Source organism: Gavia stellata, chromosome 26, assembly GCF_030936135.1.
Source record: "Gavia stellata isolate bGavSte3 chromosome 26, bGavSte3.hap2, whole genome shotgun sequence".
NCBI classification, from domain to species: domain Eukaryota; kingdom Metazoa; phylum Chordata; class Aves; order Gaviiformes; family Gaviidae; genus Gavia; species Gavia stellata.
In genome coordinates, this window is record NC_082619.1 from 3,785,131 (window position 1) to 3,799,034 (window position 13,904).

At 50.4% G+C, this 13,904-nt stretch overlaps 1 protein-coding gene across 1 annotated transcript in view; it reads left to right on the forward strand.

The window, feature by feature from the left end:
- The first annotated feature begins 7,129 nt into the window (after nucleotides 1-7,129).
- The window catches only part of TECTA (tectorin alpha), a 28,238-nt gene continuing 21,463 nt past the window's right edge, over nucleotides 7,130-13,904 (forward strand). The window contains exons 1-3 of the mRNA XM_059829667.1: nucleotides 7,130-7,193; nucleotides 10,249-10,382; nucleotides 11,703-11,990. Of these exons, the coding sequence (XP_059685650.1) occupies nucleotides 7,130-7,193; nucleotides 10,249-10,382; nucleotides 11,703-11,990 (486 nt within the window). The remainder of the gene's footprint in view (nucleotides 7,194-10,248; nucleotides 10,383-11,702; nucleotides 11,991-13,904) is intronic.

Below are 13,904 nucleotides of genomic sequence, written 5' to 3' on the forward strand. Positions count from 1 at the left end.
GTATTTCTCTTCATATTTTACCTAGACCGTGGGGTGTGGTAGGATGGGGAGGGGATGAAGTATTATCTCATAATCTTCAGGTTCAGGATGTGGGGACTGTTCAGAGGGGAGTGGTTCCGCATCCAGAGTAATGATTAAAAATGGAAGGATTTAAGACAAGTTAATAATTGGTGCCTCATCCCCCTGCCAAAAATGTCAATCTCCTAGCCCTGTTGAGGTGAGCAATAGGACACGGAGCAAGACTCACCGTAGGTAGTGTAGAGGCTGCGGCAAGTAGCTGCGGAGCCGTGGTAGCTGTAAAAGAAAAGAGCGGGGAGATGGCGGCAGTGTAACATAAGATGAAGCTTTTATAAGCCAGAGCTTTACTGAAAATGTATTTTCCATTTGGGCAGAGAAAGGCATTTGCTGCCTTATAGCAGAACTCTTAAGCCAACACTTCTGTATGATATATACATACATACGCATAGGAAAAGTTGTGTTTAATAAGATATTTTGTTATAAAACAAAGTTTTATGAAGATATGGTTGTTTAATATTAGAAGCCTATTTCTCCCCTTGACCTCCAGTTTAAGTAGGTTATCCCTCAGTTGCTGCAGTGTCAGAGGTAAACAACCGACGGGGATGCAAAAGTATCTCTGACATAATTCTATAAAGCAGTAATTGCCTATGTGGATATATTTATGGCATTGTAACTGGTATTAATGAGATGCTGTAATTATTGACCAACTTCCTCAGCACAATTAAATGTCTCGGTTTCAGAGAAGGAAATAAACAAAGACCATTAAAGAATTGAATGGGATGTTAAAGAGGACACAAGTATGTGCTTTTAAGTTTTTTCGCCCACAAAAGGTTAGCCTGTCCGCGTAGGGAACGGTGCTGTCACCGCGCGGCTCAGAACTGTCAGTAAATCGTGCTTTTATTTACGGCGGACCTGGTGGGAACTGGAAGATGGAAAATGAGAACACTTACTGGCGTACGAGGTCGGCAAGTGCCATGTAGCTGCCAGAGATCTGGTGCTATCACCCAAACCGGCTCCCCTAGTCTGTTTGGGTCAGCAAAAGTCACGATATGAATATCACCGCCTTGCCACTTTGTCGGGGGAAGGTTGTTTCTGGACTACATTCTCAAGCCCTTTACCTTCTGCACAGCTAGCAGAGCACTCATGGGGTGGAAACCAAAAATCTTGGTTGGCTTCCCGAGGAGAAAGAGTCATGTCTGAAACCCAGGGACAGTTTATGTGTTCAGATGATTGGCTTTGAAAAGTAGGGCCAAATGGCACACGACCCATGTGGCAAAATATCCCAAGTTGCCTCACTTTTCTTTTGTAACACCTTTTGGGAAAGGGTCTTGTATGTGTGCCATGTTACCGCTTAACAGGGGACTGTGTCCTGGGGAGAGAGGAGGGGGCTCTGAGCGAGAGAGGGGGTTTGGGACCAATGGTGGGTGCCGAGAATCCGGGAGTGTCCTGAGAGGGCGGGCAGTTTGATGTAAATCGATGCGATGTCATGAGGGGACTGTGTCCCGGTGTTGTTGGCACATACCTGCTTTAGCAAAAGGTCCCTGGTTCTGTTGCATTCCTTTGAGAAAACAAAATAGATTTGCAAGCTTCTCTAGCTTTTGTGTCCTTCTATCCGAGGGCTACTTTTGTCAAGAGCTGTTTTGTTGTTCGTGCTAGTTCATGCATAAAAGTCTGCCGCAGGCAGTCTACGCAGTGGGCAAAGCACCTGGTTCGGAAGGAATTAGGTGACAGCTATATACCAAAGTGTCGCACGGCTCCATGTATCGAGATTAGATGCTGTGCCGTTGTGTTTTTGGATACGTTCCTATTGAGTATCCATGTTTTGACCAGATGTTTCAGGCAGATCGCTTAACTGGCGATGTTATGAATATGCATGGTGTGGCGAGTGTCCTCTGCACCCTTGGTGGGATTTGTAACCCTCTTTATTGGGAGTTGCATACATCCCGGTGGCAGATGACAGTGTGGCCCACGATGGCTTAGAGCAGCTCAGAGGAACCCGCACCTAATGGTGCTCATTGCTTCTGGGGAGAGGCTCTCGGTTTGCCCTCGCCTACTCACGTCTGTAATCCGAAGAAGGCGCCGCCGCGGCTCTGTCTCCGTTGGTTGCCTTTTTTGCTTGTAAATGAGATTCTGTAGGTTCTGTTCGTGTGCAGATTTGAAAATGCAAACGAGGTGCTGGAAGCAGTCTGGAGGCTAAAATATGTATTCCTGGCAGCTGTGCCTCCCTCATTTGAATGTGGCGCTTCTGTAGGCGGCAGAGACACCTTCCCCAGAGCAACGTTAGAGGGGCTTTAGCCATCTCGGGCCTTTGCCTCTGTGATTGCTTTTCTGCAGTTACTGGAAACTTCAAATATAATTTAAACATGAAGGTCTATTCTTGCTCCCTATTAATGATGCATCCATATGTAATTTTAAAGAAAAAGTAAGTCCATCTCATTTTTTATTCTGGTTTATCTCATGGGGAATGTACTTCCCGCTCCCACAATTTGCCTTTGGTTTGCTCGCAGACTTAGCGGTGGAATTCAGACCAAATAGGTAATTGGTTTGGATCAGTTCAATAAACTTACGTAAGTTTTTACACAAAAAAAGTGTCCCGAGTATTGCGCATTTGTGTTCCCTGAAGCAAAACGTTTCCCTCCGTCTCACCCGCACACTTATCACGCACCTTCGGGAGAGCGAAAGCTGCTGAGATTTTATTGTTCTGCTGACTGTTTGTGCTTGCTGTCTGCCCGGTGAGTTCAGGCACAGCCACCTCACTTGTGCGAGATGCCGCTTGTCAAAAGGAGAAGTCGCGGTGCTGGAAGACCTAGTCCTCTCCTGGACTGTTTTTCTCTGTGACAGTGACTCATCTCCACTTCCAGGTGAGGAACGAGGCTCAAGCTCACTCTCTGTTACCTGCTCTGGGTCCTCGGTGGGACTGGCCTCCGGGGTAAAATGAGTTTCACCCTCGAGGAAGGGCTTGTAGTTGCTGATGGGGAGGGCAGTATGGCCCACTAAAGCAGTCATCATGGGCTTAGCCCATACTGGCCTGCACCGAATGTCCCTGGGGAGAGGCAAGGGGAGGGACATGCCCCTCCAGATAGGACGCAGCTCCTGGCAAACCCCTCACCAGGGTGTCTTCCTTGGGCTGGGCCAGCTCCCTGAAATGGGAATGTGAAGGTGCTGCCTGCGGCCGCTCTGCTGAGGTCAAGCAGGCGGAGACCCCCTTGTCTCATCTTTTTAATGCTTGGTTTTTCTTGAGGTCAGGTGCGGGAAGGAAGTTTTCTGGTAGAAGAAAAAAAAGAAAAGAAAAAGCAGCTGTTTGTTCAGGTCTGATGTGCTCAGCACTGCATGATGAGAGCATCCCCTGCCAAAAGAAAATAGCCTAGAAGACAAAGTCTTCCCCAAAGAGCCAGTGAAACCTAATCGAACTTCATCAGTGTAGACTTGCCCAGGACGAACAGGACCAGAATATTAAACTGCCGAAGGAACAGAGGGAAACCTATTTTCACCAGTTTTCTCTGTTTTACAAGACAGGATGAGAAGAGTCAATTGATTTTCCCATGGCTGGTAACGTTTAAAATTTGTGTGGGAGGGAAGGGAAGAGCCGGGGTGCGTGGAGTGGCAGGCTGAAGTAATCTGCCCCTGGAATATCAGTCAGTGCTTTATAATCCCCCTGCCCTCCTAAAGTAGTTGTTGGATTAGAAAAGGGAAAAAATAAATTTAAAAAAAAAAAGAAAAAAAGAAAGCTTCCTCCTAGTAAGGCCATGCTTGGAGGATAAAGAGAATGGGATTTGCTGTGGAGGCGGTGTACTGCCCAGTGCCCTGATGTACTAAAAGAAACTGCTGAGGTAAGATACGGCAGTTTGGGTGTGAACTTATGAAACACACTTCTAGGAGCACCCAGCGTCCTGGGAAAAAAGTCTGGGCTTCTAGGTGCTTCTAGTTTGGCTGCTGGCATTCCTGTCCCCTCTCCGCTCCTGACAAAGGGTGGGGAGCAGGTATACGGGGAGCACAGGAGGAATAACTACCTCCCAGCAGGGAAAACAGGTAGTAAAAGGCCCCCACCCAGAAAGTCCCAAGGGAAAATCCTTCTTCTGCCAAGGTTGGGCCCTGGGGTTATGTCCGTGAGAACGTGGCTGTTTTCTCACGACAGACTGCTGGGGTTGGAGCACCGCCTGTCTTAACTGAGCCTTAATGCAGGCTGTACAAGTCAGCTTTCTAATGGGGCTCTGCTGATTGCATCCTTCACCCCTCGGCTGCTGTTCTGCCTCTCTCTCCCTCTGTCATCCGACATTGATGTGAATCAAATTAAAACGGTTGAGATTTTTTCTTGGGCTACAGATTGGGCTCGAATTAAGAACTCTGGTCTCTGTAATGTGATTTGAGGCTTACAGCCGGCAAACCTTTGGCAGGTGCTGCTCTCTGGGGCTAGTGGCAGTCCCGCGCACCATCAGCGAGGCCATGCGGGAGCCGGCCCATCTGCACGGGCGGAAACACTCGCCAAGTGGCAGCCGCCACCGAGCGCCGAGGAACAATAAGCATCCTTGGTAGTTGCTCAGCTTGGGTGGCCACAGTTTTGTCCCTCACAGTAGTTGTGTATGTAGCAAAGCCCCTGGGCTTGCAGAGACACGCTGCCGTTAGAGGCGGAGGGCAGGGGAGATGGAGATAGAGACAAGGCTGGGCTGTGGCTGGGATAGCGCCGAGAGGACTTCAGCAGCGAACTTCCCCAGCTGCTGCAGGCGCTTGCGGGTGCACCGTGCAGCCTGGACGCCAGAAGCAGGGAAAATCCTTGTGAAAATTGCAGGTTGTATGAGTGAAAACGATAATAATGCTCACAGCAGTCCCCCAGTGAAACTGCCCACCGGCTTGAGTAAAAACGCCAGTCAGTCCTTCCAGAGAGGGTGGAAGCAGGAACAGCACTGAAACCCTCTCCGGCGGATTTGGGGAGAGCACGCTGCACTGGGCAAGTTTTTTCTTTTCCACCTGTAAAAGCAGAAGTAAGTTGTGTTACAGAAAGTAAAGCAAGACTTGGATGGAAAAGTAACTCCATTGAAACTTTGGGGCACTGCCTTTGAACGGTGCTTTAAGCCTAGCACTGTTTAATGCTAATCCTGTAACATTATATAGATGGGGCTTTTTTTTTTCACTTACACAAAGGAGGAAGGGGCTCAATTCTTCTGAGCTGGTGTTTTTTTTTCCCCTCAGCGAAAAGCGATGCTGAGCCTCACAGCCGCAAGCCCAGCTCCAGCTCGCTGACATTTCCATCTGAATCCACCTGAAGGGGGTGAGCTTTCAGGGAAGAAAGAGGCTTCTCTCCCTCTCCAGGCCAGAATCTGATCTCCAGATTAGCTTGCTGGTTATCAATACAGGCAACAGTTGTGATTGCAACTCAACACTCCTCCAGCCCTGGAACAGCGTCGAAGAAAACGGACTTTTCAATTGCGAGAGCAAGGGGACTGAGACATCGTTTCAGTCATCAGCAATAATTGGCAAAGGAGGACCAGCATGCATTCTCCATTGACATAGGATTTCTCCCTGGTCTACCAAGATCGGTCTAAAATTTCAGAGCTGATTGCTCCTCTAGTCTACGAAACAGGTTGGTAATTTTTTTTCCATAACTAAAAAAATTGTATTTTTGAATGTTAAGTAACGTACTCTTTATCGTCTGTCATATTTCCCAAGCGGTGCTGGTCTCGCTCCTGTTTTTGGGCTGCCATAGTCTCCACTAGTCATTATCTACCTGGTCTCTGTAACGAACCTGCAGTGACTCAGATTTACGACCTATATAAAATTCTGTTATCCTCCTTTTATCTTTCCAAGATAGGGAATGTGGTAAAACTTTTCCTTGGTGGAATGAATTTTTCTCAACACAGAACATGGTTGCTGGAAGCAGGCTGGTGCCAGCGTTGATGCGAGTGGCACACTGAGAAGCATGGAAGCAGGGAGGAACTTTCCTTCCACCGTGTTTCACGCTTTCCAAGCTCCCAGCAATGGGAGTCAAGTGGAAGCGAGGTGGGACAGACGATGGCGTGTTCCCTGCTGTAGTCCTGCGCTGTATGCATTATGTATGTATGTGGGTATACGTAGAAGGAGTTGGATCTGTTGGTCCCCGGACACTATAGAAACAGATCTATAGGGAGAGCATAAAGAGATGCTGAGTTTCGTAGCCTGTGTGTCCACGCAACCGAAGTGCATGGGACATATAAAGCTGAGAAAGCAGAGAGGCTGGTATTGAAACTACGGCTGTACATAATGCATAGATATAGTTTGTGTCTGAAGCTGATAGTGTACTTTTCCAGCGGGTGTGCGCATGCTGGGAGCACACGATACCTTCCTGGGAGCTCTACGTGAGCTGTGCCTGTGTGTAATGAACGGAAGCAATGGGCGAAGAAATCAAAGCAGGTGTTTTAGCGATATTTTCTATTGGATTAATAATGAGTAACAAATTGCATTAGGCACAGAAGGAATTAAAGCTGGCACAGGATTTCGCTTTCATTTTCCCAGCCCCATATCTGCTTCTCTCTCTATCATTGATTCCTGGACAGCAAGGAGTTGCCCAGCTGTGTAAATGTTTGTGCTTCTTCCACACTTGTCAAAAACGGTAAGTGATCGTTGTGTTAGCAGCCAGCGCAAAGGATTAGTCAAAGCGGTGTCTGAAGCCCCTCAATACGAGAGCACGCTGCAGCTCTGCATCGGCTCTCATGTTTGGGGCAGTGCGAAGCTGTTCCCCTTGAAGTCAGACAGAAGCGTCCATCCTTGCGCTAAGCAGATCAGGGAGGAATTGCTTTTGAACTACCGGGAGAATAGACGGCCCACGGAGAGCTGGGACTATTTACAACTTCCAAACGCTGTGTGAAATTAGCAGCAGCTCTTCCATGTGGTTATGGGCTTACTTTGACAATACCTGCAGAGCAATTTGCTGTTATGACCCAGGAGGTCTCATTACACCACTTAACGGCGTAGGCATTTCGGGTCTGCCTGGCAGGTGAGGGATCTCTGCAGTGTCCGTGTGTCGGTAGCAGTTGGGCGGCTTTGGGAAGCGACGGCACTCGGTGTCACCCGGGGTTTGCTTGAGGATGTGGTTTCCTACCAATGTGATGCCTGTCTGGGTTTCTTTCCTTCCTGTAGGATGAATAAGCGATTGTTTCTTGGAACCTGGGTGGCCCTTTTGGTGATAACTGCATGGCAGCAAGGTGAGTACCTCCCGCTTGGGCGCTGGGAAGCTGATGCTCGTCAGCTGTGCTGGGAAAGCAATCACTTCGGAGCAGTGCTGTGCCCAGAGACCCCAGAAGTACAAAGGGCTTGGAAAACACACTCAGCCCCTTGGCTAGAGCAAGGACAAGAACCAAGGTGAACTTAATGTTTCCCATGAGGAGGGAGGGACCGCCAATTTTAAGGGTGATCACTAAGTGGGCGATTGGTGCGCCCTCGTGGGTAAGCACAGGTGCCAGTTTTGCACGAATGACAGCTTGTGTCGTGGGAGATGGATCGGCAGCCTGTGCAAACAGCCCTCGCTTCACCGAGAGCAATGAAGTGACGATAGTTTACATTAAACGAGGAGCTGGCACGCCAGGCTGAATATGAAGTTGGCAAAGCCGGCAGGATATACAGACCACAGAAGTTGTTGAGCTTGGTGAGCGTTTTACGTACGCGTGCATGTATCATCTATATGGCTGTGTATGCGCACATAGGGCATTCCAGAGGTTGCGATGGTCTGGCTAGTCGCTACGAAACAGGAGTTTGAAAAATTGCTGGTGCTAGGACTGCTGGGCAGGCTGACCAACCTACGTCCAGTAAAGGGCAAGTTGGGTGAGCGATAGCAAAATGTCATGGTTGGCACGCAGTGAGGTTCCCCCGGGGTGCCCGCAGAGGACATCCGACAGCAGACGTGGAGGTGCCTCTGGCGGGCTGCAGGGCTGCAGCCTGCAGCAGGAAGCCTCTCCCTGCGCTCACACCCCATTTCTCGTGGTGCATTTTGTTGTGTGAAGAGGTGCTGTTCACATCTGGGCTGGGTGAGGCCCCGAGCAACTTGCTCTGACCCTGGGGTCAGCCCTGCTTTGGGCAGGAGGTAAGACTGGCCGGCAGCCGGGGACGCCTTCCGAGTCGTGGTTTTCTGTGATGTTGAAAAGCACAGGAGCAGCTTGCTAGTCTCGTGGAGTAATTAACCTTTGTCATGTTTCAATTTGAAGAAGGGCAAGCGGAGCTGGTATGGGCAGGAAAAGCCTCTGTAGTTTGGTAACGTGGCAGATGTGCACTGCGTGGCTGGTACTAGATGTGTAGCCAGCTTGGGGACATCTAAGCAGGGAACCTAGAGCTGGGGAGTCAGAAGTATGGAAGCTGTTTCCCTGGTCAGCTGCTGAGTTGCCATCAGGCTGAGGACAGCTCAGGCAAAAGCTGTGGACCTCTTTCCTCATGCGGGAAATGAGACCACCAGTTCACCCGCGGGAAATGCCACTGGGGCAAAAATCACGATCAGCGAGGCCCGCTGGGCTGCTTGGTGAGATGACGTGATGCACGCAAAGGTACGGTAGTGTCACACTAGTAGTGCTAAAGTAGCTGGCATCAAGAAGTTTTTTCCGAGTTTCCTGTTAAAAAAAGAAGTAAAACGCATGTCTTGTAGCTATGCCTCAGCTGTAATAACTCGTCAGGTGTGTAACAGCTGTGAAATGACTTGTTTTACTACCTGGCAGCCAGGAGTTTTGCTGCGGCCCTTTGGCTCTATCTGTGAAAGCAGGCTTGTGGCTCGGGCACCGTCACGCGCCGCCTCCCTTTATGTCCAGCGGGGCACTCGGGCCACACGCATATGTCTTAGGAAGTCAGGACGCCAGCGGGGTTAGGCCAGGCTTCCCCTTATCTCCTGTCTCCCGGAGGAAAGTCGGACCAGTTGAGCCTGCGAAGAAGGGTCAGCTGGCGACTTTCCCTGCTCCCAGGCAGTTCGGAGCAGGGAACGTCCACAGGTTGGCTAGGAGAGAGCATCCCCCAGCTCGGGCAACACCAACAGCCCCTCCTGCATCTGTAATGGTGGGACACGGAGCAACCTGTCCTCCGCTGGAGGCCCCTGAGCAGTGCAGGGTAAGGCCTAGGAGATAAAAGCATGTCCCGAATCCAGGCGAACAGAGCCGGGATTGTTCAGAGCCCGGTGGCTCACGTTGGCCGAGATTGAATGTCGCGAGGACAGGACGCTGCTTTTCTACATCAAAGAGGGGAGGAGGGGGAGGAAAACCCGCCAAAATCCCCATTTGCTCTGTGAGGAGCCACACCAGAAGCTAACTGCAAGAAACGGGGGATGAGATGACAGCAGAGATCTGGCAGGGGCCAGAATGGGAAAGGACCAGAAGTGCCTGCTTATGACTCAAACTGATGGAAAATGGATTTTAGTCTGGTAGAAAGCAGCAGGCTTGTATTGAAACATGTCAAAACCATCTTCTGAAATATTTTTAGGAGAGGTAATTATGTTCATTGGCAGTGCCTTTTGCCAGGGAATGTTGGCGCCGTCGTGACGCCTCAGGCTGTAACCCAGCACTGGGAGCACTCGAGGGTCTGGTGGGGTGGGCTGGCCACAGCGCCGGGGAGGGCTCTGCTGTACAGGCAGGAGGAGGGCGGCCGCTGCCAGGAGTGTGGCGCAGGGGGTCGGTCTTGGTGCTGTTTGGTCCCCAGGCACTTGAGTATCTCACCAGCTAAACCAGAAAATCCCGCCTGTCCTGGAGCAGGGGGGCACGGAGTCCTTGTCGTGATGTGAAGACGAGATAAAAGCGTTATGACTCGATCACTGTCACATGGAAAGTAAAACAGGCAGCTGCAAGCTCTGCGTATGTCTTGCGGTCACTTTGCTGTTGCCCTAAATAACCTTTGGATGATGCTTTCTCTGATGACCCTGTCCCAGAGCTAGCACGTCTGCCCTGGCTTGAGAAAACCTTTGGCTGCTGCCGATGCTGGGTTTTGGTGCTGTTTTCCTCAGCAGCAGCGATGCAGAATATGGCATCATGGCCAAGTACTGGTTTGGCTAGTTACTGTTAGTCTGCCGCCTCAAGTGCACAGTGTAGAGTTTCACCCCTGCCCCGAAGCAGACCTTCAGCATCCCCAGCATGTCCGTACCGGGGAGGAGCGTGAGGGCAAGGCAGTGATTTCACTCTTCACAGGAGGCCAATGTTTGGGGATAGGCAACCCCGGGGGCCCTGCTGTGGCCTCTCTGAAGTCAGGAACGACCCTGACATTGCCATAAGGACTCTCTTCTCTTTCTCCTTCCAGCTCATGCCATGGCGAGTCTGTATCCGTTCTGGCAGAACGACACAAGAACGCCCAAAGTTGATGATGGAAGCTCTCCTGAGATCAAGATCTCTGTCCCATTCATCTTTTTTGGAGCCCCATACAGAAGCGTTTATGTAAGTGGAGAAGCAGACCTTCCCTTTATTCTTTTCCATGCCATTAGTGGCTGCATTTTAAACGCGCTCTCCCTGTCATCAGGAATTGGAAGATTTATTAGCACCTACCTGACAAGTTCTTAGATTTCATGAACTGATAGGTTTTATGATTAAGAAAGTCAAAGGTATATTTAATGGGCTAATGTTCATGGGGAAGGAATATAAAAGGCAATAAATTTTCTTTGTAGGTGATTAAATGGTACAGCAAAGCTAAGGCCTTGACACAAGGAATATTATTCCTGTTACATGACAAGAAGCAAGAACATGCAGAGACCCGCAGGGAAAAAAAAAAAGGGCAACAGTTTGGACCCGTATGTGGGTGCCTGAAACAAGGACAGGCTGCTGCCATTCTCAGATGGTAGCGCAGCAAAAGCCTGGCAAAGGGGACACCAGCTCCTTCGGGCTGGGCTGAGAGCGTTTACCTGAGCGCATCAAAACAGTGCCTTAGACAGGGGCTTAAGTCAGCGTGACTGTATAGCAGATCACAAACGCGTCCATGTTTTGTGGCAAGCCGGTCTCTGTGGGTATGCCCGGTCCAAAGCAGGATATAAACCTTGCCAGCCCTGCAGGTTCAGAAGAGAGGCAAAGACTCATTTGTTCCCCTGCCTGACCGGCTTATATTTGTACATGGCAATACTGGGAAAGCAGTAAATCCAAGGGGGTTTCAAACCCTTGTGTGGTGGGAGATTTCAGCATCCAGGACAGCAGAGCCACTCGTTCTCCATGCTTTGCAAAAATAATTGTTGTTTTGGGGAGCATCTTCAGCAGACTTTGGGGAAGCTGCCGGTGGCACCATGCGTCATGGTGCTCTTGGGGAGCCCCAGGATCTGTCACAGATGACAAAGCCAATGGCAGCAGGCCCGATGCTTTAGCTCTTTTGCCTGGGAGCCCTCATGCCGTGTGGGCGCCCATGTCATACAACCGGGTGTCTCAGTGCTGCAGATCTGCTCTCCAAAGGCTGGGTAAACCCGGGGCCCCGAGGCAGGGTCACAGCTGAACCGGGTGCCATGCTGCTCTGATGGGTGCCTCTCCTGCATTGGCCCGTAGGAGCCTTGTTTTGCAGACTTTTCAGGGTTTTGTCCCGCTTCCTGCACTCAGTCTTTGGCCACCACTGGTAGGATGAAGTTGAATCTCTGCCTAGATGGTCAGGCTGTCTCACCGGCTGTCATTATTATAAGCCACCTTCTGCCAAAAGTCACTCACCCCACATTTTCTGATAAACCAGCAGCTTTCTGCTATCTGCAAAAGCTTGCTCAAACCAAAGCGGGTCTCTTTGTGCAGGTCAACAACAATGGCGTGATTTCCTTCAATGCGCTCGTCAGCCAGTTCACGCCGGAAGCCTTCCCCCTGACAGATGGCCGGGCCTTCGTCGCGCCCTTCTGGGCGGACGTGCACAATGGTATCCGGGGAGAAATCTACTACAGGGAGAGCACGGACCCCCAGCTGCTGAGGAGAGCCTCCAAAGACATCCGCAAGCACTTCAAAGACATGTCCTCTTTCTCTGCCATCTGGATCTTCATCGTCACCTGGGAGGAAGTCACTTTCTACGGAGGAAGCAGCACGACTCCGGTAAGAGCGATCAGCTGTGCTTCTTGATGGATGGTGTTTGATGGTTGAGTATACGTCTGTATATATATCTGTCCTGGCCTTTGTGCATAAAATTGAGTGAGCCACTCTGTGTTCCCGCTCCTCAGTTCTCTTTCAGGCAGAGGAGCACCATGGTCTTTTCGTTCTCTCCTGCGGGAGCAGTACGAGCCTCGCTCCCTGCTCTAGAACTGCAGGGAAAGCATCGCCTCTTCGGTGCTTGTAGGCAACATGCCTAAACACGGCTCTGACACCAGTTAGGAGTTTTCAGCTTGATCATACTGTGGTTATTTTTTTTTAGATACAAATGCAGATTTCATTTTTCCTCTGTACTGTGACACATGACCTTCACTTTGCGTGTGCTTCCACAGTGATAAGACAGAGCTATTTGTGCAGGGGGTTACAGGCACCTGAGAAGAAAGACCTTTATAAAGGAGCCAAAGTTTTGGCATTGAACACTAGCTCTGTCATGATATAAACCACCCGAGGCTCCCACTCGCTCCTGTGCTGTCAGTTTATAAAGAGTGATTCAGTTTGAAGGCACGTTATCATGGCAGTAATGGGGCCAGGGTGTTGGGCAAGACCCAGAAGCACCCAGCAGTGGCTGGCCCAACACCAAAAGCAGCATCTGAGCATGCCGAGGTGCGTGTGCGCGGTGTGTGCGCATAGAGCAGACTCCTGCCGAGACTGTGACGTGGCAAATGGTGCCCAGGGATGGAGCAGAGAATAAGGGGCACGCCAAAGCGTGCATGCGCTTGCATCCCATCCTGAAGTGGGACTGGAGGGCAGCCCTCTGCTGATACTGGATCAGGTCTGTCCACTACAGGGGTCCAGAATAAACTGGCCCCACGCTCAGCCTCATGGAGAGGGAGCAGGGCTTCCTAACACAGGGGAAAGAGAGAGCGAGGCAGCGGGGTGATGGAAAGAACGGGCTCTGGAGGTGGATGGGAAGCTCTTTGTTGGCTGGCTGGTCGGCCATAATCTTCTGCTCTGTGGTCCCTTCTCCTTGGTCATCCTCTTGAGGCTGGATTTTGTAACTTGCCCTTCCATTCCCACTGCTCGCGTCTACCCAGGATTCAATGTGAGTCTGCTCGGTTTTGCACCCCGAGCTCACCTTGCAAGGGCACGGCAGCTTTGAAACGAAGCTAAGGTTGTTACCTGCTCCTTGTGAGGAGGGAGGGCTGCTCTGGCAGAAAAGGCCCTCGCTCAGGAATCTGTGGTAAATTAAGTTTTGGAAGTAATCCGCTCTCCAACTAGTTGGAGATAGGAAAGAGAAAACATGAGCTTTAAATTGTATTTATTTGGCAAAAAAACCTTTTCCTTTCAAATCGTGATGGCTTTTTGTGTGGCGGAGGCTGAAACACTCTCTCCGCAGCACTGATCCAAGAGGGCAGCAAGGGCATCTCGTAGAAAAGGGTTGAATGGCTGCTCTGAAATCCTGTGTGGACATTGAGGTAGGGAGGGGAAAACCTAAGGGAATACTGAGAGCATTTTTGCAGTGACAACTGACCTGTCTGCATGGGGAGACTGATCCAGACTGACCAGAGAGTCACGCTAGTGACTCAGCCCTGGTAGCTCTATTATATTTCCGTAAATGTGTGAGTTGTATCTCAGAGGATGGGGATGGCGGTGTGATGTTTTTCAGGGCATGAACAACTTTTAAATATCTGGTTAATATGTGAGCTGCAACAGCAGCTGATGTCAGGAGGTCTGTGCCAGACTGCTGGCACATCGCTGGTAGGGCCCGTGGAGAAGTTTGGGGTGCAGATAGCGAGCGAGGGATCCCTGCTATTGTTTGGGGAAAGGGTTGTTTCGGGTTAGCCTGTGTACTGCGAGTCCCAGAAGCTGGCTTCTTCTGTCTCGAGGAGTTGGCTCTGATAAACAGTTCAGCTCTTTTCC